The sequence below is a fragment of the Pleurodeles waltl genome, chromosome 4_1 (genome assembly GCF_031143425.1).
Source record: "Pleurodeles waltl isolate 20211129_DDA chromosome 4_1, aPleWal1.hap1.20221129, whole genome shotgun sequence".
Classification (NCBI taxonomy): domain Eukaryota; kingdom Metazoa; phylum Chordata; class Amphibia; order Caudata; family Salamandridae; genus Pleurodeles; species Pleurodeles waltl.
This window is the reverse complement of record NC_090442.1, coordinates 993,170,589-993,196,485: the sequence shown is the minus strand read 5'-3', so window position 1 is coordinate 993,196,485 and position 25,897 is coordinate 993,170,589. Positions and strand designations below refer to the sequence as shown.

The 25,897-nt window shown below is 48.0% G+C and overlaps 1 protein-coding gene across 2 annotated transcripts in view; it reads right to left on the bottom strand.

Moving 5' to 3' along the window:
- Nucleotides 1–25,897, bottom strand: part of LAMB1 (laminin subunit beta 1) — a 728,031-nt gene that overhangs the window by 91,159 nt on the left and 610,975 nt on the right. For both annotated transcript variants that reach the window (XM_069229822.1, XM_069229821.1), the window contains one exon: nucleotides 3,498–3,705. In XM_069229822.1, the coding sequence (XP_069085923.1) occupies nucleotides 3,498–3,705 (208 nt within the window). The remainder of the gene's footprint in view (nucleotides 1–3,497; nucleotides 3,706–25,897) is intronic.

Below are 25,897 nucleotides of genomic sequence, written 5' to 3'. Positions count from 1 at the left end.
CCCTTCTCTCCATTCTAGCCTATGTGTTTTGGGCACCACTTTGAACTCTGCACCTGACCGGCCCTGAGCTGCTGGTGTGGTGACTTTGGGGTTGCTCTGAACCCCCAACGGTGGGCTACCTTGGACCAAGAACTGAACCCTGTAAGTGTCCTACTTACCTGGTAAAACTAACAAAAACTTACCTCCCCCAGGAACTGTGAAAATTGCACTAAGTGTCCACTTTTAAAACAGCTATTTGTCAATAACTTGAAAAGTATACATGCAATTTTGATGATTTGAAGTTCCTAAAGTACTTACCTGCAATACCTTTCGAATGAGATATTACATGTAGAATTTGAACCTGTGGTTCTTAAAATAAACTAAGAAAAGATATTTTTCTATACAAAAACCTATTGGCTGGATTTGTCTCTGAGTGTGTGTACCTCATTTATTGTCTATGTGTATGTACAACAAATGCTTAACACTACTCCTTGGATAAGCCTACTGCTCGACCACACTACCACAAAATAGAGCATTAGTATTATCTATTTTTACCACTATTTTACCTCTAAGGGGAACCCTTGGACTCTGTGCATGCTATTCCTTACTTTGAAATAGCACATACAGAGCCAACTTCCTACAAGTGAAAAACACCAAAGTGTTTACCACTGAGAAACATCAGGAATCACAACGCTCGAAGGGTGAAGGAGACCCTTCTCGACCCATACAGGAGACCCTGCTGGTGACCACCACATGGTCAGGGAATGCATAGGCATGGGGAAAGCCCCCTTTAAATGTTGCCTTAACTGCCACGACAAGTTCACCCCCCCCTGAGGAGTGAAACTTGTACCTACCTAAAGACCACAGTGCAGAGGACTGCAAGGCCTGTGCAAAAATCCTCCCTAAGAGCTTGAAAACATGGCTAAAACAGCGATGGTTGCTTCCCATAGAACCCAGCTATCCCTCAAGGACTTAGGCCTTTCCAGTGCGAACGAGTGGGGAACTCCAAGGAGGCTAAATTGGCACAAGACAGAGTCAGAGATCGAACGAGAACACCATTAATGTCGAAAGGATCGAGGCCATGAGGAAAGCGGCGAGAGATGCAGAGAAGGTTTCATGACCGGCAGTAACCAAGATGCCATATACATGATGTTGTTGCTTCCTCGTGGATACAGATTGTCGGTTCCTGGATGGTCCAGTCACGGTTCCAGTGGCTAGAAGTAGGGGTTGAAGAGGAGTTCTGCTGGAATCTTACAAACCGAATCTGAGGACCCGCCCAAGAGAGAGACCCTAAATAGCCCTGAAAGAGGGATTGGTCACCTAGCCAAATGACCACCTATCAGGAGGGGGCTCTGATGTCACCTGCCTGACATGGCCAATCAGATGCTCCCGGGGGTCCCTGCCAACCTTGGATTCAAGATGGCAGAACCCAGGGACCCCCTGGAAGAGCGCTGAGCACCACCCATGGGGTGGTAATGAACAGGGAAGCTGTCACTCCCAGTTCCATTGTCCAGTTTTGCGCCAGAACAAGGACTGTAGGTCCCTGAACTGTTGTAGACTGGTTTATGCACGGAGGGCACCAAATGTGCACTTCAAAACATACCAGTGGCTTGGGGAGGCTACCCCTCCCAAGCCAGTCACACATTTCCAAAGGGAGAGGGTTTAACCACCCTCTTACAAGGGAAATCCTGGGCTTGAGCTGTTCAAGCAGCAGGAGGGCAGAAACTTGTCTGAGGGGTGGCAGCAGCTTGGGCTGCCCGGAAAACCCCAGAAGGCAGGTAGGAGCAATGCTGGGGGTCCTCTAAGGAGCCCCCAGAGTGCATGGAATCATACTTCCAATACTGGTAACAGTATTGGGTTATGATTCTGACATGTTTGATACTAAACGTGCTTAGGTTCGGAGTTACCATTATGTAGCTGGACATAGGTAGTGACCTATGTCTAGTACACACATAAAATGGCATCCCCACACTCATGAAGTCCAGGAAAATGGAATTGGAGTTCGTGGGGGCACCTCTGCTAGTGCAGGGGTGCCCTCACACACAGGTACTTGCACCCCACCCTCTGGGCTACGAGGGCATGCCATAGGGATGACTTACAGTGACCTGTAGTGAAAAGGGTGCATGCACCCTTTTACGCAGGCTGCAGTGGCAGGCCTGAAGATACACTTTGCATGGGCTCCCCATGGGTGGCATAATACATGCTGCAACCCATGGTGATCCCCTGGTACCCCAATGCCCTAAGTACCTGGGTACGATATACTAGGAATGTACATGGGGGCACCAGTATGCCAAATGTAGGGTGTAAGTGGTTCAAGTAACCAAGTTTGAAGGGAGAGAGCATAATCACTGGGGTCCTGGTTAGCAGGATCCCAGTGAACACAGTTGTAGGAAAATGGCTCTGTGTTGCAGTTACCACCCACTTTTTGCCTGATAATGATGCTGACTTGACTTATGAATGTGCTGGGATCTGGCAAACCAGGCCCCAGCACCAGTGTTCTTTCACTAAAAATGTACCATTGTTTCCATAATTGGCACATGTCATACCACATCTTCTGGAGTTGTTGGCTGGCCTCAAGGTTTTTACTTGCCTTTTCCATGTACTCTCCCATCCTTTAACGTAGGCCTAGTACATAGTCCACTATAACTTGTTTAGGCTCATGAAGAGGTCTCTCCCAGCCTTCTTTTACAAGAGCTAGTGGTCCCCTTACAGGATGGCCAAACAGAAGTTCAAAGGGGGAAAACCCTACTCCCTTCTGAGGCACCTCTCTGTAGGCAAAAAGCAGACATGGCAAGAGGACATCACATCTCCTTTTGAATTTTGTCATCTTCGTCATCTCTTCAAGGCTTTCAGGTCAGCAGTCCTTCTGTCTTCAGGTTGCAGGAATCTGGCCCCTATTTATTTTACAAATTACGCACTGCAAGTAGGTGGTGTATTACAGCTGCATGTACCAGAGAAAGGTATGCTTCCTGCTGCCCATGCAAGAGCTCTTGTCTGGGAAAACACCTGGCATAAGAGCAAATACACCCAAGGCTCAGTTCATGCCACAAGAATGACTTTCATTCGGTTGTACACACATACTTGCCATGGGAAAACTGAAAATAAAAGGTCCCAGCATGCCTCCTTATTTTGGCTGAGAATCCGGGATTGGTTGAAAGTCACCCCTGTGGCGCGAACCCAGTTGGCAGCTTTCTGCTCCCTCTAAGAAGAACTACAATTACGGACAAATTCTAGATGTCTTGAATTCACTGTTTTGTCTAAGGTAGCATCCTTATTCTGGTGGTAGCAATGCAGATTGGCAACACCTACTCCCAATGTTTTGATGATAAATTCTTAGAAAAGGTTACTAAAATGGGGAAAATGTTTTCCTTTGAAGATAACAAAAAAAGATACTGTCAACTTTCAGGAAACATTCTACACCCTTGTGCTTCCAACATATTGTCTATTTAAAATACATATCAACATTTCTGTATAAAAATCATTATTGAGCATGTTCGATAATGCACACAGTTGGTTACCTCGCTTGTTTTGCCTCTGTCAAAAGTAACTCAGCTTTTTCAATGTCTCCAGCACTCTGTTGTAGGATGGTCTCAACATCAGAGAGGCTTTCGACACGAACACGGATATCATCTGACAGATTCTGTAGCTGCTGGGGTGTACTCGGCATCTTCATCGACAGCACCTCATTAGCGACCACCTCAATGCTGTCAAGATCTGCGCCATCCTCTGTTGAAATGAAGCAATGAATGACACGTTGACTGAGGAGTCAGTAACGGAAACAGAACTGATGCCAGAAAGCCACCATTATAGGTATTGGAAAAAATTCACAAGTCACTCAATATTAGTCAGTCCACCCAGTAGCAGCATCCTCTCACTGAAAGCACACAAGTTATTTATGACTCAGAAAGAGTCCACCCACTGTCACTTTCACTCACGTGACTCCATATGTTGTATTTGATATACATGTTTGCATGCCTACTGTTTCTAAAACTTCATGACTGACTGGCATGCTATGATTATTCGTATCCTCTACACGGCTGCCAAGTGTTCATGTTGGTTTTATGTGACATTACCATGGTTAAAGTATCCTTATGCGTGATAATTTAAATTACCTGATCCTGCACATAGAGACCACCCACCATCAGCCCCGTGAAACAATGTACACCAAATTAACTGAGTGGCACTTGGCAGGGCTGGTACAATATGTATGATGCTGAATAGCTTCTTGGTGCAAGTGAACAACACATGCATTTCACTCAAGACTCTAGTGCACAACCGTTCTGGCATAATCAAAGCACTTAATTCTCACGTTATGTTACTTTATATATGTAGGAAGTTGGCTCTGTATGTGCTATTTCAAAGTAAGGAATAGCATGCACAGAGTCCAAGGGTTCCCCTTAGAGGTAAAATAGTGGTAAAAAGAGATAATACTAATGCTCTATTTTGTGGTAGTGTGGTCGAGCAGTAGGCTTATCCAAGGAGTAGTGTTAAGCATTTGTTGTACATACACATAGACAATAAATGAGGTACACACACTCAGAGACAAATCCAGCCAATAGATTTTGTTATAGAAAAATATCTTTTCTTAGTTTATTTTAAGAACCACAGGTTCAAATTTTACATGTAATAGCTCTTTTGAAAGGTATTGCAGGTAAGTACTCAAGGAACTTTGAATCATTACTTTAGCAGGTATACTTTTTGCATAAAACACAATAAGCTGTTTTAAAAGTGGACACAGTGCAATTTTCACAGTTCCTGGGGGAGGTAAGTTATTGTTAGTTTTCACAGGTAAGTAAATCACTTACAGGTTTGAGTTTTTGGTCCAAGGTAGACCACCGTTGGGGGTTCAGAGCAACCCCAAAGTTATCACACCAGCAGCTCAGGGCCGGTCAGGTGCAAAGGTCAAAGAGGTGCCCAAAACACATAGGCTATAATGGAGAGAAGGGGGGTGCCCCGGTTCCAGTCTGCCAGCAGGTAAGTACCCGCGTCTTCGGAGGGCAGACCAGGGGGGTTTTGTAGGGCACCGGGGGGGACACAAAGTAGCACAGAAAGTACACCCTCAGCAGCGCGGGGGCGGCCGGGTGCAGTGTGCAACCACGCGTCGGGTTTCCTTCAGGTTTCAATGGGAGGCCAGGAGGTCTCTTCAGCGGTGCAGGCAGGCAAGGGGGGGGCTCCTCGGGGTAGCCACCACCTAGGCAAGGGAGAGGGCCTCCTGGGGGTCACTCCTGCACAAAGGTTCCGTTTCTTTAGGCGCTGGGGGCTGCGGGTGCAGGGTCTTTTCCAGCCGTCGGGAAATGGAGTCTAAGACAGTCGCGGTCAGGGGGAGCCTGGGGATTCCCTCTGCAGGCGTCGCTGTGGGGGCTCAGGGGGGACAACTTTGGTTACTCACAGTCGTAGAGTCGCCGGAGGGTCCTCCCTGAGCTGTTTGTTCTCCACCAGTCGAGTCGGGGTCGCCGGGTGCAGTGTTGCAAGTCTCACGCTTCTTGCGGGGAGTTGCAGGGGTCTTTAAATCTGCTCCTTGTAACAAAGTTGCAGTTCTTTTGGAGCAGTGCCGCTGTCCTCGGGAGTTTCTAGTCTTTCTTGAAGCTGGGCAGTCCTCAGAGGATTCAGAGGTCTCTGGTCCATTGGAAAGCGTCGCTGGAGCAGGTTTCTTTGGAAGGCAGGAGACAGGCCGGTAAGTCTGGAGCCAAAGCAGTTGGTGTCTTCTGTTCTTCCTCTGCAGGGGTTTTTCAGCTCAGCAGTCCTTCTTCTTCAGGTAAGTTGCAGGAATCTAATTTCTAGGTTCAGGGAGAGCCCTTAAATACTAAATTTAAGGGCGTGTTTAGGTCTGGGGGGTTAGTAGCCAATGGCTACTAGCCCTGAGGGTGGGTACACCCTCTTTGTGCCTCCTCCCAAGGGGAGGGGGTCACATCCCTAATCCTATTGGGGGAATCCTCCATCTGCAAGATGGAGGATTTCTAAAAGTTAGAGTCACCTCAGCTCAGGACACCTTAGGGGCTGTCCTGACTGGTCAGTGACTCCTCCTTGTTATTCGCATTATTTTCTCCGGCCTTGCCGCCAAAAGTGGGGGCCGGGGCCGGAGGGGGCGGGCAACTCCACTAGCTGGAGTGTCCTGCGGTGCTGTGACAAAGGGGTGAGCCTTTGAGGCTCACCGCCAGGTGTTACAGCTCCTGCCTGGGGGAGGTGTTAGCATCTCCACCCAGTGCAGGCTTTGTTACTGGCCTCAGAGTGACAAAGGCACTCTCCCCATGGCCCAGCAACATGTCTAGTGTGGCAGGCTGCTGGAACCAGTCAGCCTACACAGATAGTCGGTTAAGTTTCAGGGGGCACCTCTAAGGTGCCCTCTGTGGTGTATTTTACAATAAAATGTACACTGGCATCAGTGTGCATTTATTGTGCTGAGAAGTTTGATACCAAACTTCCCAGTTTTCAGTGTAGCCATTATGGTGCTGTGGAGTTCGTGTAAAACAGACTCCCAGACCATATACTCTTATGGCTACCCTGCACTTACAATGTCTAAGGTTTTGCTTAGACACTGTAGGGGCACAGTGCTCATGCACTGGTACCCTCACCTATGGTATAGTGCACCCTGCCTTAGGGCTGTAAGGCCTGCTAGAGGGGTGTCTTACCTATACTGCATAGGCAGTGAGAAGCTGGCATGGCACCCTGAGGGGAGTGCCATGTCGACTTACTCATTTTGTTCTCACTAGCACACACAAGCTGGTAAGCAGTGTGTCTGTGCTGGGTGAGGGGTCTCTAGGGTGGCATAATACATGCTGCAGCCCTTAGAGACCTTCCCTGGCATCAGGGCCCTTGGTACCGGAGGTACCAGTTACATGGGACTTATCTGGATGCCAGGGTGTGCCAATTGTGGAATCAAAAGTACAGGTTAGGGAAAAAACACTGGTGCTGGGGCCTGGTTAGCAGGCCTCAGCACACTTTCAATTCAAAAGATAGCATCAGCAAAGGCAAAAAGTCAGGGGGTAACCATGCCAAGGAGGCATTTCCTTACAATATACATATACTGGTGTACTCTGACAGAGCTCAGCTCACCGTCAGTGCGGCTTCCTGCAGCTCCTGGTAAAGTGCACCTCGTGGAATGTTTTCTGAGCGCTATGTGTGGAGATGCATACAGCAGCACTAAAATGAAGTAGTCTAACCCCTGGTACGTGGTGCTTGGCAGGGCTGCATCGAGAGGCTTCGCTTGGAGCCACCCTCACAAAACTAAAAGTGAGTATAACTCTGAAATCTATGCACAGGCTTACAAGACTGTACTATCCACAAAGAGTACTGCATTCAATTCCTTAAATCCAAGGTGACAAGCTTACTAAGATGTTTTCTCTTCAGGCTCGCTAAAGAGTTAAGATCAATTTGAATTTTGAATGAGGGTGTAGTCTTCTAGCTTTTTCTTGTGTTCAGTAGGACACAAAAGAAACCCAGATTTGTAAACCAGTAACATAGCAGCAAATAGAGAGATTTGACCAATGTGTGTATTACTTAACATTCCACTATTGAGGTTGGTTAGTCCAATGCCACACAAGCTTGCCTCACTGAGTATTTCCCTACACCAAGGAAGTTGTTCTAACTTCCAAAATGACCTTAGTTCCACGTTGTCATAAGTAAAGCTGACCCAATCCTGCTGAACAATTTATTTGTTAACACTTTTTGCATGCAGATGCACTGATAACCAAATCTGTTGCGTAACCGTGCACTCGCCTAAATGCAATATATGGACCACTCCTCTTAAGATTAACTTGTGGTATTGTGATTTTGGGGGAAAAGGCAAAGGCAAAATTCACTGAACTATTTATTACAAAGGAATTCCTGAGTGATCTTTCTTGTGGTTATGATGAAAATGTAGTCTTGCCATTTTCAGTGTTTGTGTGCTATAAACAAATCTATTTCAGCATTATTTGTCTTGTATGAGTGTTGTTGTAGGAAGCTGGCCTGGTGTGTGGTGGGTACCTATACTTACACCTTATACCAGGTCCAGGTATCCTCACTTGTTGAAGTGTAGGCAGTGTCTAGAAGCCAGGATCTCTAGAGGTAGCTGTGGATGAGAAGCCAAGGCTTATCTAGGAGACATGCAAAGCTCATGCAACACCACTGTAGTCACACAGCACTTACACACACATGAAAAGAAAACTCCCAGTTGTACAAAATTAAAGGTACTTTATTTTTGGAACAAATCACCACAAAATACTAGACGGGTAACCCACCATTTGGAGGTAAGTAATACACTAAATATATACACTAGCAATCAAAAATATGCATAGAAAAGGTTAGAAAACAGTGCTAAGAGCAATAATCAATAGTGACCCTATACTAATAAAAAATGGGATGCGAATAAGGTACCCTCAACTAGGTAAGTAAAATGTGTAGTGAGGAGCTGGGAGTACTAGAAAACCACAGAGGTAAGTAACACAGTACCCCCCAGCGACCAGGAATGCAGGAGTAAAACACTGGCTCTTCCCCAGACCGCCCAAAAGGAGGAAAAGAAGAAAAAATAGGCACCCAGACAAGACTACAAAAAAACCTGAGGTGGTTTCCTGAAGAAAGAAAGCCTGTGGAGAGAGGGGACCAAGTCCAAGAGTCATAGTGGAGTCCAAGAGGAGTAGGATCTACTACCCACCCAGCTGTAGTTGCAGGAGTTGGTCGACAGTGATGATAAACAGGTCAGCACTGCAGCCCTGGAGCCGGAAAAGTTTTCCTGCTGGATGCAGATAATGTCCCACGCTGGAAGGAAGATTGTAGATGGGTGTTGGTGCAAGGATTCCACCAAAAAGTCTTGGCAAAGGCAAACATGCGACTCAACCCAGGAGGGGCAGTCACAGGGGAGCCTCAGCATCGCAGAGAGTCCACAGAAGCTGAGGCAGCACCAGAGTCTCACAGGACTGGCACACAGGAGTCGCAGAAGAAGCCCACGCAGCACTACAAAAGAAGTTCCGATGCTGCAGGATAACCACACAGGATGCTGTGCTTTGCAGGATAGAGTGCTGGGGGCTGGAGTTACCGGTCGCATGAAGATCCCTAGGAGGAGATGCAAACAAAGCCTTGGCAGCTGCAAGAGATTCGGTGCACGGGGGTACTGTCCTGCGTGGGGAGGCAAAGGCTTACCTCCACCAAAGTTGGACAGCTGGCAGAGAGGACCAACAGGACTACAACGGACCACTATCCATGATACAGGATCCACGCAGCTCAAGATGAGGAGATCCACGCAGCCGGTCATCGCTTGTTGTAGGTGCCTGAGGTTGCAGAGGAGTCACTCTTTCTTGTGCAGGCTGAAGAGTTGCAGTCTACTGAGGATGCACAACTGGGGACATATTGCAAAGCTGGCAGGAGACGTGGAAACAAAGTTGGAGAAGAGTCTTCGTTGTAGCAGAGTTTGTCGGTTCCTGGAGGGTCGAGTTGCGGTTCCACTGGCCAGAAGTCGAAGTTACTCCCCTTTCCATTGTCGAGATTCGCACCAGAGCAGGGACTGGTAGCCCCTGAACCCTTGCGGACTGGTTTATGCACGGAGGGCACCAAATGTTCCTTTCAAAGCATACCACTGGCTTGGGGAGGCTACCTCTCCCATGTCAGTCACACCTATTTCCAAAGGGAGGGGGTGTTACCTCCCTCTCCCAAAGGAAATCTTTTGTTCTGCCTTCCTGAGCTTGATCGGATCAAGCAGCAGGAGGGCAGAAACCTGTCTGAGGGGTGGCAGCAGCTTGGGCTGCCTCGAAAACCTTAGAAGACTGGTGGTAGCAATGCTGGGGGTCCTCTAAGGATCCCCCAGAGTACATGGGATTCTACTTTCAATACTTGCAACAGTATTGGGGTATGATTCCGGCATGTTTGATACCAAACATGTCTAGGTTCGGACTTACCATTATGTAGCTGGACATAGGTAGTGACCTATGTCCAGTACACCCATACATTTGCGTCCCCGCACTCACGAAGTCCAGGAAAATGGAACTGGAGTTCGTAGAGGCACCTCTGCTAGTGCAGGGGTTGCCTCACACACAGGTGCTTGCACCCTGCCCTCTGGACAGGGAAGGCCTGCCATAGGGGTGACTTACAGTGACCTGGTAGTGATAATGGGGCATGCACCCTGTCATGCAGACTGCAATGGCAGGCCTGCAGAACATTTTGCCTGGGCTCTACATGGGTGGCATAGTACATGCTGCAGGCCATGAGGATCCCCTGGTACCACAATGCCCTGGGTACCACATACTAGAGACTTACATAGGGGGGCCAGTATGCCAAATGCGGGGCGAAAAAGGTACAGTTTACAAGTTTTAGGGGAGAGCGCATAACCACTAGGGTCCTGGTTAGCAGGATCCCAGTGGACACAGTCAAACACACTGGCAACAGGCAGAAAATGGGGGTAACCATGCCAAGAAAGAGGGTACTTTCCTACACTTACAAGTTGACCTGTTGGTGTGGCCTTGGTCCCTACCCCATAGTCACCTTAAATCCTGGAGAACAGGCCTGTAAGCCGCTGTGAAGTGCCCGAAGGCAGTGCATGTTTTCTCCCATAGGATAACATTACAGCACGCAAAAACTTTTGAAAACTGTAAAAATTCTTAACTCGAATGGTACTCACCTGATTCCGGTAATCTTGGTATCAAATTGCTGTTGGAGTTCTTTATTGAGTGTGTGTCTCACTTAATGCCAAGGGAGTAACCAGAAAATTAAAATAGTCCCCACTTTACATGAAAGTGCTGATGCACCAAGTATGCAAAACAAGTGAGCCGAACCCTCCCTAGAGCAGTTTCCTTGTCTTTTCTATCCATTCATCTGTATATTCATTCTTTTACCTTTCAATCCACCTGCTTCACCTTCATATTGTCATTCATTCTTTCATCCATCATTCAAACTTTTTCCATTTCATCAATTCATCCAATCTGCCACCAGTCCACGCATCCATTCACTCTGTCATCCATCCATCCTTCTTTCCATCTGCTCAGCCCTCCCTCCATCCATCCACTTTGCAATCCATTCATCTAGACACTCTGCCATCCATTCATCTTTCAATCCACTTTGCCAACCATTCATCTATCAATCCACTCTGCCATTGATCTATCCACTCTTCCAGCAATCCACCCATCCACTCTGCCATTCATCCAGCAATCCAATTGCTCTGCCACCCATCCATCAACTCTGCCATCCAGCCATCATCAATCTACCCACTGTGCTATTCATCCATCAAATCTGCCATCCATCCACCCATCCACTCTACCATCCAACCATCATCCATCTATCCAATGTGCCATCCATCCATCCACTCTGCCACCCATTTAATCATCGTTTTACCCACTCATTCATTCATCCCTTCACTCTGCCATCCTTTCATCTATCCATCCATCCATCCCTTTGCTCTGAAATAATTTCGCCTGTCCATCCACCTATCCATTCACTCCCATCTATCCATCATTCAGTCCATCCCTTTACTCCAGCGTTCCATCACTATCCATCCATTCCTTTACTCTGCCATCCTTTCACCTGTCCTCCACGATCCACCCATTCATTTGTTCTGCCATCCTTTCACCTGTCCAAAGACCTATCAATCCATCCCGTTACTCTGCCATTCTTTCATTCACCCTTCCATCCAACCCTCTGTCACCCTTTCACCTGTCCAACCACCTATCCATTCACTCACTCATCTAACCACCCATTCCTTTACTTTGCCATCCTTTCACCTGTCCATCTACCTATCATCCACTCATCCTTTCACCCACTCATTATCCGCATACTCATTCACCCACTCACCCACCCATTCATAAACCATTTTTCAGTCTTTTCGCCCTTTCTGCCAATATTCTTTCGCTGTTCTATTTACCTCGTTTTTGTGTTTCTTTGCTACTGCTTGCTCTTCTCTTAACTGTATTCCAGCATTAATGATGAGCTTTTGCCTGCTGAGTTGCAGACAGAAGAGGCCCATAAAGAACCCCACCCCTGCTGTAGCGGAGGGCTCAAGATGACTCTCCTAACTACCTATGTGTGCCTTGCATGCTTAGCACTACCCTCTGATATGCCTAACTGCTCGCCCACACTACCACAAAAGAGAGCATTTGATGTGTAATTTGTGCCTCTTTAATTCCCCTGGGGTTTGCTTGGACTCTTTACACAGTGTACCTCTTTTTGGTTCGCTATATGTAGGAAGTTGGCTCTGTATGTGCTATTTCAAAGTAAGGAATAGCATGCACAGAGTCCAAGGGTTCCCCTTAGAGGTAAAATAGTGGTAAAAATAGATAATACTAATGCTCTATTTTGTGGTAGTGTGGTCGAGCAGTAGGCTTATCCAAGGAGTAGTGTTAAGCATTTGTTGTACATACACATAGACAATAAATGAGGTACACACACTCAGAGACAAATCCAGCCAATAGGTTTTTGTATAGAAAAATATATTTTCTTAGTTTATTTTAAGAACCACAGGTTCAAATTCTACATGTAATATCTCATTCGAAAGGTATTGCAGGTAAGTACTTTAGGAACTTCAAATCATCAAAATTGCATGTATACTTTTCAAGTTATTCACAAGTAGCTGTTTTAAAAGTGGACACAGGGTGCAATTTTCACAGTTCCTAGGGGAGGTAAGTATTTGTTAGGTTAACCAGGTAAGTAAGGCACTTACAGGGCTTAGTTCTTGGTCCAAGGTAGCCCACCGTTGGGGGTTCAGAGCAACCCCAAAGTCACCACACCAGCAGCCCAGGGCCGGTCAGGTGCAGAGTTCAAAGTGGTGCCCAAAACGCATAGGCTAGAATGGAGAGAAGGGGGTGCCCCGGTTCCGGTCTGCTTGCAGGTAAGTACCCGCGTCTTCGGAGGGCAGACCAGGGGGGTTTTGTAGGGCACCGGGGGGGGACACCAGTCCACACAGAAATTTCACCCTCAGCGGCGCGGGGGCGGCCGGGTGCAGTGTAGAAACAAGCGTCGGGTTCGCAATGTTAGTCTATGAGAGATCTCGGGATCTCTTCAGCGCTGCAGGCAGGCAAGGGGGGGATTCCTCGGGGAAACCTCCACTTGGACAAGGGAGAGGGACTCCTGGGGGTCACTTCTCCAGTGAAAGTCCGGTCCTTCAGGTCCTGGGGGCTGCGGGTGCAGGGTCTCTCCCAGGCGTCGGGACTTTAGGTTCAAAGAGTCGCGGTCAGGGGAAGCCTCGGGATTCCCTCTGCAGGTGGCGCTGTGGGGGCTCAGGGGGGACAGATTTTGGTACTCACAGTATCAGAGTAGTCCTGGGGTCCCGCCTGAGGTGTCGGATCTCCACCAGCCGAGTCGGGGTCGCCGGGTGCAGTGTTGCAAGTCTCACGCTTCTTGCGGGGAGCTTGCAGGGTTCTTTACAGCTGCTGGAAACAAAGTTGCAGCTTTTCTTGGAGCAGGTCCGCTGTCCTCGGGAGTTTCTTGTCTTTTCGAAGCAGGGGCAGTCCTCAGAGGATGTCGAGGTCGCTGGTCCCTTTGGAAGGCGTCGCTGGAGCAGGATCTTTGGAAGGCAGGAGACAGGCCGGTGAGTTTCTGGAGCCAAGGCAGTTGTCGTCTTCTGGTCTTCCGCTGCAGGGGTTTTCAGCTGGGCAGTCCTTCTTCTTGAAGTTGCAGGAATCTAATTTTCTAGGGTTCAGGGTAGCCCTTAAATACTAAATTTAAGGGCGTGTTTAGGTCTGGGGGGTTAGTAGCCAATGGCTACTAGCCCTGAGGGTGGGTACACCCTCTTTGTGCCTCCTCCCAAGGGGAGGGGGTCACAATCCTAACCCTATTGGGGGAATCCTCCATCTGCAAGATGGAGGATTTCTAAAAGTTAGAGTCACTTCAGCTCAGGACACCTTAGGGGCTGTCCTGACTGGCCAGTGACTCCTCCTTGTTTTTCTCATTATTTTCTCCGGCCTTGCCGCCAAAAGTGGGGCCTGGCCGGAGGGGGCGGGCAACTCCACTAGCTGGAGTGTCCTGCTGGGTTGGCACAAAGGAGGTGAGCCTTTGAGGCTCACCGCCAGGTGTGACAATTCCTGCCTGGGGGAGGTGTTAGCATCTCCACCCAGTGCAGGCTTTGTTACTGGCCTCAGAGTGACAAAGGCACTCTCCCCATGGGGCCAGCAACATGTCTCGGTTTGTGGCAGGCTGCTAAAACTAGTCAGCCTACACAGATAGTCGGTTAAGTTTCAGGGGGCACCTCTAAGGTGCCCTCTGGGGTGTATTTTACAATAAAATGTACACTGGCATCAGTGTGCATTTATTGTGCTGAGAAGTTTGATATCAAATTCCCAGTTTTCAGTGTAGCCATTATGGTGCTGTGGAGTTCGTGTTTGACAAACTCCCAGACCATATACTCTTATGGCTACCCTGCACTTACAATGTCTAAGGTTTTGTTTAGACACTGTAGGGGTACCATGCTCATGCACTGGTACCCTCACCTATGGTATAGTGCACCCTGCCTTAGGGCTGTAAGGCCTGCTAGAGGGGTGTCTTACCTATACTGCATAGGCAGTGAGAGGCTGGCATGGCACCCTGAGGGGAGTGCCATGTCGACTTACTCGTTTTGTCCTCACTAGCACACACAAGCTGGCAAGCAGGGTGTCTGTGCTGAGTGAGAGGTCTCCAGGGTGGCATAAGACATGCTGCAGCCCTTAGAGACCTTCCTTGGCATCAGGGCCCTTGGTACTAGAAGTACCAGTTACAAGGGACTTATCTGGATGCCAGGGTCTGCCAATTGTGGATACAAAAGTACAGGTTAGGGAAAGAACACTGGTGCTGGGGCCTGGTTAGCAGGCCTCAGCACACTTTCAATTGTAAACATAGCATCAGCAAAGGCAAAAAGTCAGGGGGCAACCATGCCAAGGAGGCATTTCCTTACACTATATAAAGAGCCAACTTCCTACAACACCTGACTGCTCAATGGAGCCAACGACTGTATTTATTTTAGTTGATTTATTCTAGTGCTTTAACCCAGAGAGCTTGACAATACAAAAACTATGCAAAGTAAGTTAGATTAAAAAAAAAAAACTTAGAGACAGCCACATGAAGACCAATAACAAGTAACTGACAATTGATCTTTAAATATAGTTTTTTTAAAATAGGAACAGAAAGCATGCAGCTATACCTCAAAAAGGAACTTAAAAAGTTCTATAATCAAGAAGAAAATTAGAAAAAAATGAAAGATGGGACGAGGAATTGGAAAAATGACGTGTGGGAGTGGCACACAAGTGAAACTGCATAGCTTCGGAAAGACTGTAGAAATTTGTACAGAAGGTTCTATGTCAGGCCAGTTAGGGAGAGACCTGAGCAGAGCTCCCCTGGAGGAACAGTGCTTCAGACCCCACTAACTGAGCTCCCAAGACAAGAGTCATGCGGTCTCCCACAAAAAGATACTGGCATTTAGAATAGTGTACTGTGAACCTTTGAAGGTCCTAAATCTCTATATTTACGGGGCTCAGCTATGAGGAAAGGACTTCAGAGGGATTAGCTGTGCCCCCCACTGAATGAGAGGAGAAAGGTTAAAGATGGAGCTTGTAACATGTTTACTGAGATCAGTGGATATCTCGGAGAATGTAGGTTTAGGTTTGGGTTTCATAAAGGCTGACACCAATGGTTTCAAGTGCAGGGAGGAGCCAGCTGTCAACGCCACTTAAAATTCAACAAGAAGCCAAAAGGTAACACCCACACAGATCACAACACTTAGATGAAGGTCCTCCTCGCTTCACCAACAAGGCTATGAAATCTGACCCAGGATCTAGAGAGCAGGGATTATGCAAAGAACTACAGTCTCATGCGACAAAAATAATTTACTGATATTTGTTTTTTCATATAAACGGAACCAGTTAAAACTTTCACTGTATTCTAGTCGTGAGTATGCATATAGTGGGATTTGCTTGCCATGTATATATGGACGTAAAGTGAGATGGGTTTAGCTCATCTGTTGAGGTCACCTCTTTTGGGCGATTTCAGGACAAGTCTATACATGGCAAAGCAAATAGTAGGATGGACATGCACCCAAACAACAAAGGGTTCACTTTAAGGAAAACAACACTGCAACATGAAAAGTTAGCACAGTTTATTCCTCCAGTTATTTTAAAACAATTTCGAATCTACCTTGAAATTGCTAAGGGGAAAGCCCAGGCTGCACTTTGTAGGATTTGTTAAGGTTTCCAATCGGTCTCTATTAATGTGTCATGCTCGAGGAGGAGATTTCCAGTTTCAAAAAATCAGAATTCATGCCATAAAAAACACACAACACACTACAGCACCTAAGGAATGTTAAAGAGGGTATAAAAAGGTAATTTAAGCCTTTGACGGACTTAACAAAAAAGAAAGAAAACCACCACGGAGATGTGACGCTAGTAAACACTATTAGGATGGGACAAGGTTTCTTGCATGATTCTAGGCTAGAAAGACAGTATTAGGCTCTTATGATCTGGTTCCAAGACACAAACAACTGGGACAGATTAGTAGTTAGCTGGTGATGGCTACTGGCTTTACAAACAGCCCAGCACAGTTCATAGCGTAGACGTTTCCATAAGCTAGGCAAACTTCCATGTAAGTCAAACATGTTACCAGGAAACAATACACACAACAAAGCATCATGGCCGCTGACAAGTTAAATACTAATCAGGCAGGATTATTTATGATTTTTCATTTCTTACTACAGGAAAGGAAACAATAGGACATGTTGGAGCAATGCTTCAAAGCAAAATATTTTATAGTAAAAACAAATAATCTCCAAACTAACGCTTACCATGGAGAAGGGAGGTTCTGGAGCAACATGAGGAAATTCACTAATGAAAGAAACGTGTAAACTGCAAAAGTGGTGCAGGCAAACAGAAACAACTAAAAACACAGCCGTGCAAGTCGTGAGCAGACACTTTATGAACGTCAATTAAAAACAGGAGACCCTAACAAATGCATGCAGTGAGCGAGAGGGGGAACAGACCAAATAATATTCACAATAAAATGATTAAGGATGTTGTCCTTTTGTTTCATACTCTAGCCAACTCATGCTTTGACTTTCTCAGATCAGAGATATTTTCAGCATTGCACAAACAGGCCCGCCACATGTCAGCTAAAACAACTCTGGAAGGTTCAATTTTTTTGCCACCCCCTTAAAGTTTAAATGCGTCAGTGTTTTGGCACCATTCCCCTATTATGTTTCATCTTTTCTTCCAACTCGGAGCCTTTTCGTACATTCGGAGGACAAAAAAGGCATGCAAATTAAATCAAGTCCTCCTCCTTGTTTTTACACGTTTCTCTCTGGTCACAGTTTTGAGACGCGCAAAGTGGGGAACAAACATCATTTTCTCTTAAGCAATAAAGCTATAATTTGAAGAACCACTTGGAGAATCTTAGGGCATTTTTTAATTCATTTTTGGAACTACATACAAAATGAGAAGCAAAAAACGGGAAATGTAATACTTTATGTAGGCATCTGGCTCTTTATATAGTATTCCAAAAAGAGGTATGCTCTGTAAAGAGTCCAGGTATCCCTAAGAAGTGGACAGGGGCTAGCTGTAGTAATTCCGAGGTGCTCTATCTGGGGTAGTGTGGTCGAGCAGCCTCAGACTTATCAGAGAGGAGTGTTAGACAGTTGCTGCTTACAGCCAATAAATGATACACACACACTTTTGTAAGGAGATACACACCAATTTAAAACAATAACATGTTTAGATATGTTTTGACACCTAGAACTTCATAATTGAGTAAGTACTTTGAGTTATCACTTTTTAAGTATACAGAAAATACACTTCATTGACTTTAACGTGGTAATGTAATCCAATGGGGAATAAACATATACTGCATAGGATCACTTAGCAACATCTTATAGGACTGTTCTCCGGGACTTAAGGTGAGCATGGTGCAAGGCCAAAGGCAGCATGAGCAGGTCGTCTAGGGGGCACGAGGCACCCAGGTACAGAGGTGCTTTTAAGCATCAGGTGCCCCGTTTATTTCAATGTGAAAGCAGCCCTGGTGGAGAAAGGCTTCAAGTAAGGACTGGGAAGCCAGTCCAGTGGAACCCACAGGGGGGGCTCTGATCTCAAGGGTCTTGGGGGACAGAGGGTAATTTTTGGTCCCCTGCAATTTGGGCTGGGAGGCTTGTGTGCAATGGTGTTTTGTCAGGCAGGGTTGCGCCATGGGAGGCACTAGTGGTTTCTGTGTTCCTGCAAAAAAGGTGCTGCAGGTGGCGTTTAGGAGGTCCAGTCTGGACAAACCCTAAAGGGGGCTCAACTCCCGAGGGACTCAGAACTCCGTTGGCCCACTTCTACTCGGGCTGGGGGCTCAGGTGCAGTGGTGCTTTCTGGTGTTGGGTTTGTGACGATCCTGGGCTCTCATGGTTTCTTCTTTCTTACCGAAAAAGGCTCCAGTCTGGTCAAAACCCCAGGGGGGCTTAACTCTTGAAGGCCTCTGCTCTTCAGGCACCATTGGTTCACTCGGACTTGGACTGCAGGGCTCGAGGGCAGTGTTGGTTTTGTCTGCGGGGTAGCACAGGTAAAGCTCTCTCTGTCTTTTGGGGATGCCTGCAGAGTGCAGGGGAGTAGCTCTGCTACTCCAGGGGAGTTGCTGGCTGTTTCTAGAGTGCTGGCAGCCCTCCCAGGCTTTTGGGGGCTGTTCAGCTTCAGGACAAGTAGTCTTTTGTGCAATTGTTGGGGACAACAGGCAGGTTGGCAAGGTTGGTACCAAGTCAGTCACTGCGCCTCTGTTCTTGTTTCTGGTGTCTCTTTGGTGTCCTCCTTCTTCTTGGGTCAGTAGAGTCTGCTTTCCTGGTGCCAGGGGCTCCCTTAGATACTAGATTTAGTGGTGTTTTGGGGAGTGAAGGATAGTAGCCAATGGGATACTTACCTTTGGGGTTACTACACCCCCATATGACTGCTTCCTTTGGGAACTGGTCATAACCCTGTGCCAGAGTTCCTAATTCTGCCATCACCAAGATGGCAGAATTTTCCTAGAGTGGGGCACATCAGGCAGCACACTTTAGGGGTGCGTCAGACCTGGGTGTACTCCATACCTTCTAGCATACCTAATTGCCCACCTCCTGGTGCCAAATGGGCATCAGGGCAGGGGGTGTGCCATGTCATGACATGTGGTGAGAGGTAGCACAATACAGGCTGCACCCCTTAGGGACCCTTTTTAGTACACATGCCCTAGGGACCAGGGGTACCGTTTACTAGGGAGTTACAGGGGTGCTAAGGGTATTGCCAAATGGTTAACAACTGCACAGTTTTAGGAAAGAGATCTGGCACTGGGGACCTGGTTGGCAGGAACCCATTGCATTTCAGTCAAAATTGCATCAAATACCAGGCAAAAAGGGGTTGGGGTGGGTGACCATTTTAAAAACACACCCCTCTCCCCACCCCACCAAACCAATGAAAGAGAATGAGACTAACCTTTTCCAACAAAGTCTTCATCGTCTAAGTTGAAAAGCCTGGAAAGGCCATATGCATTGGCATGGTCAGTTCCAGGTCTGTGATCCACTGTAAAGTCCATTCCCTGTAGGAAGATGGTTAGAAAGGTTCCCCAGCCCTCCAGAGTCTGAGTCTGTAAAGAAATGGCTCCCTGTTGCAGTTACCCCCCACTTTTTGCCTGATACTGATGCTGACTTGACTGAGAAGTGTGCTGGGACCCTGCTAACCAGGCCCCAGCACCAGTGTTCTTTCACCTAAAATGTACCATTGTTTCCACAATTGGCACAACCCTGGCACCTAGGTAAGTCCCTTGTAACTGGTACCCCTGGTACCAAGGGCCCTGATGCCAGGGAAGGTCTCTAAGGGCTGCAGCATGTCTTATGCCACCCTAGGGACCCCTCACTCAGCACAGACACACTGCTTGCCAGCTTGTGTGTGCTGATGGGGAGAAAATGACTAAGTCGACATGACACTCCCCTCAGGGTGCCATGCCAACCTCCCACTGCCTGTGGCATAGGTAAGTCACCCCTCTAGTAGGCCTTACAGCCCTAAGGCAGGGTGCACTATACCACAGGTGAGGGCATATGTGCATGAGCACTATGCCCCTACAGTGTCTAAGCAAAACCTTAGACATTGTAAGTGCAGGGTAGCCATAAGAGTATATGGGCTGGGAGTCTGTCAAAAACGAACTCCACAGCTCCATAATGGCTACACTGAATACTGGTAAGTTTAGTATCAAACTTCTCAGAATAATAAACCCACACTGATGCCAGTGTTGGATTTATTAAAAAATGCACACAGAGGGCATCTTAGAGATACCCCCTGTATTTTACCCAATTGTTCAGTGCAGGACTGACTGGTCTGTGCCAGCCTGCTGCTGAGACGAGTGTCTGACCTCATGCGGTGAGAGCCTTTGTGCTCTCTGAGGACAGAAACAAAGCCTGCTCTGGGTGGAGGTGCTTCACACCTCCCCCCTGCAGGAACTGTAACACCTAGCAGTGAGCTTCAAAGACTCAAGCTTCGTGTTACAATGCCCCAGGGTACTCCAGCTAGTGGAGATGCCCGCCCCCTGGACCCAGCCCCCACTTTTGGCGGCAAGTCCAGGAGAGATAATGAGAAAAACAAGGAGGAGTCACTGGCCAGTCAGGACAGCCCCTAAGGTGTCCTGAGCTGAGGTGACTGACTTTTAGAAATCCTCCATCTTGCAGATGGAGGATTCCCCCAATAGGGATAGGAATGTGACCCCCTCCCCTTGGGAGGAGGCACAAAGAGGGTGTACCCACCCTCAGGGCTAGTAGCCATTGGCTACTAACCCCCCAGACCTAAACACGCCCTTAAATTTAGTATTTAAGGGCTCCCCTGAACCTAAGAATTTAGATTCCTGAAACTACAAGAAGAAGAGGACTGCTGAGCTGAAAAACCCCTGCAGAGGAAGAACATTAGACACCAACTGCTTTGGCCCCAGACTTACCGGCCTGTCTCCTGCCTTCCAAAAGAAACCTGCTCCAGCGACGCTTTCCAAGGGACCAGCGACCTCTGAATCCTCTGAGGACTGCCCTGCTTCAAGAAAGACAAGAAACTCCCGAGGACAGCGGCCCTGCTCCAAAAGAACTGCAACTTTGTTTCAAGGAGCAGATTTAAAGACCCCTGCAACTCCCCGCAAGAAGCGTGAGACTTGCAACATTGCACCCGGCGACCCCGACTCGACTGGTGGAGAACCAACACCTCAGGGAGGACCCTCCGGCGACTCCAAGACTGTGAGTAACCAAAGTTGTCCCCCCTGAGCCCCCACAGCGACGCCTGCAGAGGGAATCCCGAGGATCCCCCTGACCACGACTGCCTGAACTCCATTTCCCGACGGCTGGAAAAGACCCTGCACCCGCAGCCCCCAGCACCTGAAGGAACGGAACTCCTGTGCAGGAGTGACCCCCAGGAGGCCCTCTCCCTTGCCCAGGTGGTGGCTACCCCGAGGAGCCCCCCCCTTGCCTGCCTGCAACGCTGAAGAGATCCCTTGATCTCTCATAGGAAACCATTGGAAACCCGACGCGTGTTTGCACACTGCACCCGGCCGCCCCCGCGCTGCTGAGGGTGTACTTTCTGTGCTGACTTGTGTCCCCCCCGGTGCCCTACAAAACCTCCCTGGTCTGCCCTCCAAAGACGCGGGTACTTACCTGCTGGCAGACTGGAATCGGGGCACCCCCTTCTCTCCATTGAAGCCTATGTGTTTTGGGCACCTCTTTGACCTTTGCACCTGACTGGCCCTGAGCTGCTGGTGTGATAACTTTGGGGTTGCTCTGAACCCACAACGGTGGGCTACCTTGGACCAAAAACTCAAACCTGTAAGTGACTTACTTACCTGTTAAAACTAACATTACTTTACCTCCCCCAGGAACTGTGAAAATTGCACAAAGTGTCCACTTTTAAAACGGGGTCGGGGTCGCCGGGTGCAGTGTTGCAAGTCTCACGCTTCTTGCGGGGAGTTGCAGGGTTCTTTAAAGCTGCTTCTTGAAACAAAGTTGCAGTCTTTTTGGAGCAGGTCCGCTGTCCTCGGGAGTTTCTTGTCGTCGTCGAAGCAGGGCAGTCCTCAGAGGATTCAGAGGTCGCTGGTCCCTTTGAAAGGCTCTCACCGCATGAGGTCAGACACTCGTCTCTCAGCAGCAGGCTGGCACAGACCAGTCAGTCCTGCACTGAACAATTGGGTAAAGTACAGGGGGTATCTCTAAGATGCCCTCTGTGTGCATTTTTTAATAAATCCAACACTGGCATCAGTGTGGGTTTATTATTCTGAGAAGTTTGATACTAAACTTCCCAGTATTCAGTGTAGCCATTATGGAGCTGTGGAGTTCGTTTTTGACAGACTCCCAGCCCATATACTCTTATGGCTACCCTGCACTTACAATGTCTAAGGTTTTGCTTAGACACTGTAGGGGCATAGTGCTCATGCACATATGCCCTCACCTGTGGTATAGTGCACCCTGCCTTAGGGCTGTAAGGCCTACTAGAGGGGTGACTTACCTATGCCACAGGCAGTGGGAGGTTGGCATGGCACCCTGAGGGGAGTGCCATGTCGACTTAGTCATTTTCTCCCCATCAGCACACACAAGCTGGCAAGCAGTGTGTCTGTGCTGAGTGAGGGGTCCCTAGGGTGGCATAAGACATGCTGCAGCCCTTAGAGACCTTCCCTGGCATCAGGGCCCTTTGTACCAGGGGTACCAGTTACAAGGGACTTACCTAGGTGCCAGGGTTGTGCCAACTGTGGAAACAATGGTACATTTTAGGTGAAAGAACACTGGTGCTGGGGCCTGGTTAGCAGGGTCCCAGCACACTTCTCAGTCAAGTCAGCATCAGTATCAGGCAAAAAGTGGGGGGTAACTGCAACAGGGAGCCATTTCTTTACACAAGCCCCGGTGCTGGGGCCTGGTTAGCAGGGTCCCAGCACACTTCTCAGTCAAGTCAGCATCAGTATCAGGCAAAAAGTGGGGGGTAACTGCAACAGGGAGCCATTTCTTTACACTTACCTCTAAGGGGAACCCTTGGACTCTGTGCATGCTATTCCTTACTTTGAAATAGCACATACAGAGCCAACTTCCTACAGAGTCCATCATGGTTTAACCCCTCCTGGACTCCCTGAGGATGCCTGCAGTCTCTGAACGCAGTTTCCCCCCACTGCGACCAGCATGGTAAAGAAAACCCAACACCTAACGACACCTCGGCAACCGTACCCTCAAGCCATGGAGAAAAGGACCAAATGTGCCTACCCATGCCAGAGCATCAGGAGGCCTGAGCCCTGCTGTTTGCTCCACCTGACTGACCTACTGGCCGCAGTGACCAATCTCCATAGGAATGAATTGGGCATGTACGCTGTTTTTCACTCTGCACTCAGCCGCCCCCATGCCGTTGAGTGTGTACTGTGTTCTGCCTTGGACCTTGCCCACTACTAACCATAGCCCCAGGAGATTGGTCTTGTGAGTCGCTGTACTCTACCTGTTTGCAGAACTTGTTTTTCCTCTTATAGGATAACATCGCAGAAATTGCACTGCGTCCACTTTCTTTTTAGAGTGAAAAGAATTCCTTTTAAAAACATGCTTACCAGAATGATTTTTCTTGATGCCTAAACATATATAAAGACACCTATGTTTATAAATTAGTGTGGATCTCCTTCTTGAGTCGTGTGTCTCATTTATTAACTATTGTGTGTATATTTGTAGATGCCTTGCAATCCTCTGTGTTAAGCCTAAGGCTGCTTGACCACACTACCCCTAAATAGAGCACTTTTGGATTACACAGAAGCCCTGCCCACTCACTGGGGAACTCTTGGACCCTTTACACAGTATTCACATACCACCTAAAGGGTCAGCTTCCTAAGGGTGTCTGAAAAGACAGCTCCTTCAACTTTAGGGCTGGGGGAGAGGAGGTCTGGAGAGATTCACTCTTTTCTTTGTGATCGTCATCAGTGACTATCAACATGACCACATCAGCCCTGTCGCAGTAATGCTTCATGTGTTTCACATGGATCACCCGGTGAGGGCTCCTGCAAGTGCATAGGTCAACCAGGTAGGTAACCTCACCTTTCCTCTTAAGAATAGGGTAGGGACCACTCCATTTGTCCTGGAGGGCTCTATGTGCCACAGCCTTCAATACTTCAGCTCTGGTTGGAAGTCCACCAGTGCAGCCTTTAGGTCATACCAGAGCTTCTGGAGCTCTTGGCTGGCCTCAAGGTATTTGGTCGCTTTACCCATGTACTCAGCCATCCTTGAACATAGGCTAAGCACATAGTCCACAATTTCTTGCTTGGGCTTGTTGAGAAGGCTCTTCCAGTCTTCTTTCACTAGACAGAGTGGACCCCTTACAGGATGACCAAACACAAGTTCAAAGGTACTAGAGTCCTCTTACTTCTGTAGCACTTTCTGTAGGCAAAAAGCAGGCATGGCAAAAGGGCATCCCGTCTCCTTCTGAGTTTTCCAGGGAGCCCCATCATCATGCCTTTCATGATCTTGTTAAACTCACCCATAGACCATTGGTTTGTGGGTGATATGGGGTGGTAAATTTAAATGTCACCCCACACTCTGCACACATAGTTTTTAGGTAGCTAGACATGATGTCTGTATTTCTGTCTGACAGCACCTCCTTAGGAAAACCCACTCTAGTAATGATACTGATAAGGACTCTGGCAATTGCAGGGGCAGTGGCAGTGGCAGTCCTAAGTGGAGTGGCATCAGGATACCTGGTGGCATGATCCACTACCACAGTATAAATCTGTTACCTGATGCTGTTGGAGGGTCAAGGGGACCAACTATGTCAATCCCTACCCTTTCATAGGAAACCCCAACCCCTGGAAGTGGAATTAAGAGAGCCTTTGGGTTGTTACCTGTCTTGCCACTGGCTTGACACGTAACACAGGAGTTGCAAAACTATTTCACCTTCTGGGACATACCTGGCCAATAGAACTGGATGACTAACCTACCCCAGGTTTATGTCTGGCCAAGATACCGAGCTAAGGGGATTCATGAGCTAGAGAGAGTAAGAACTCTCTGTACTGCTGAGACACTTCCACTCTCCTAATGGCACCAGGTTTGGGGTATCTGGCCTCAGTATACAGGAGTCCCTCCTCCCAATAGGTTCTGTATGACATCTCCCTTTTCCTGGTCAACAACTTGCAGGCTCTTCAGAGTGGGATAAGTACTTTGTCCCTGGCACAGCTCTTCCTTAGAAGGCCCAGGTCCCCCTGGGCCTAGGATCCTCGCTGTCCAAGGCCCAAGTTCCAGGAGCACAATTCCCTCTGATTCCAAAAGGTCTTCTCCCTGAGGAGAGGGAATCCGAGCTTGTGGCTATTCAGCAGTTGGCTTCCGAGACTTCTTACCTTTTCTCTTGGAGGTTAGGGCCCCTATTCCAGGCGCCAACTCCTCTTTTCACCCTGGGCTTTGCTTTGTGCTCTGGTTTTTACGCACATCCATTCTGGTATTCCCAGCATGGCTGCATGGGACTTGAGCTCTACCGCAGCCCATGCTGAGGTCTGAAAATCATTTCCTAGCAGACATTCCAATGCAATTGCAGAGGACACAGTCATCTTCTTTTGACCAATACTCCCTCCCCATTCTAAGGACACCATAGCCATAGGATGAACTTTAGTCCGGTTATCAGTGGCAATGACTGGAGAGGTCTTGCCAATCAAATACTACTCTGGGGATATCAGTGTCTCAGTCACCATATTGACATTTGCACCTGTATACTTCAATGCTTTCACTCTAACCCCATTAAGATGTGGCTGTTGTCTGTATTTTTCCAAATTACTGGGCCAGACAGCCAGGATCGCTACATCCACCCCACTCTCTGAGACACGTGTGGCTTCAATGTGCTCTCTGACCTGGTCAGGGCACATCAAGAATCTTATCTGGAGACTCATCACCCCAGTGGAAACTGTGGGTGCTCTAGAGGAAGCCTTTGTGGGACTGGAAAAGTCCCCGGTTTGGGGTCAATTGGCTTTATAATTAAAACACCAAGCCTTTTCGGGATCCCAGTTCTTACACTCTGGTACCTGCCCCTTGATTGTGTAGTGT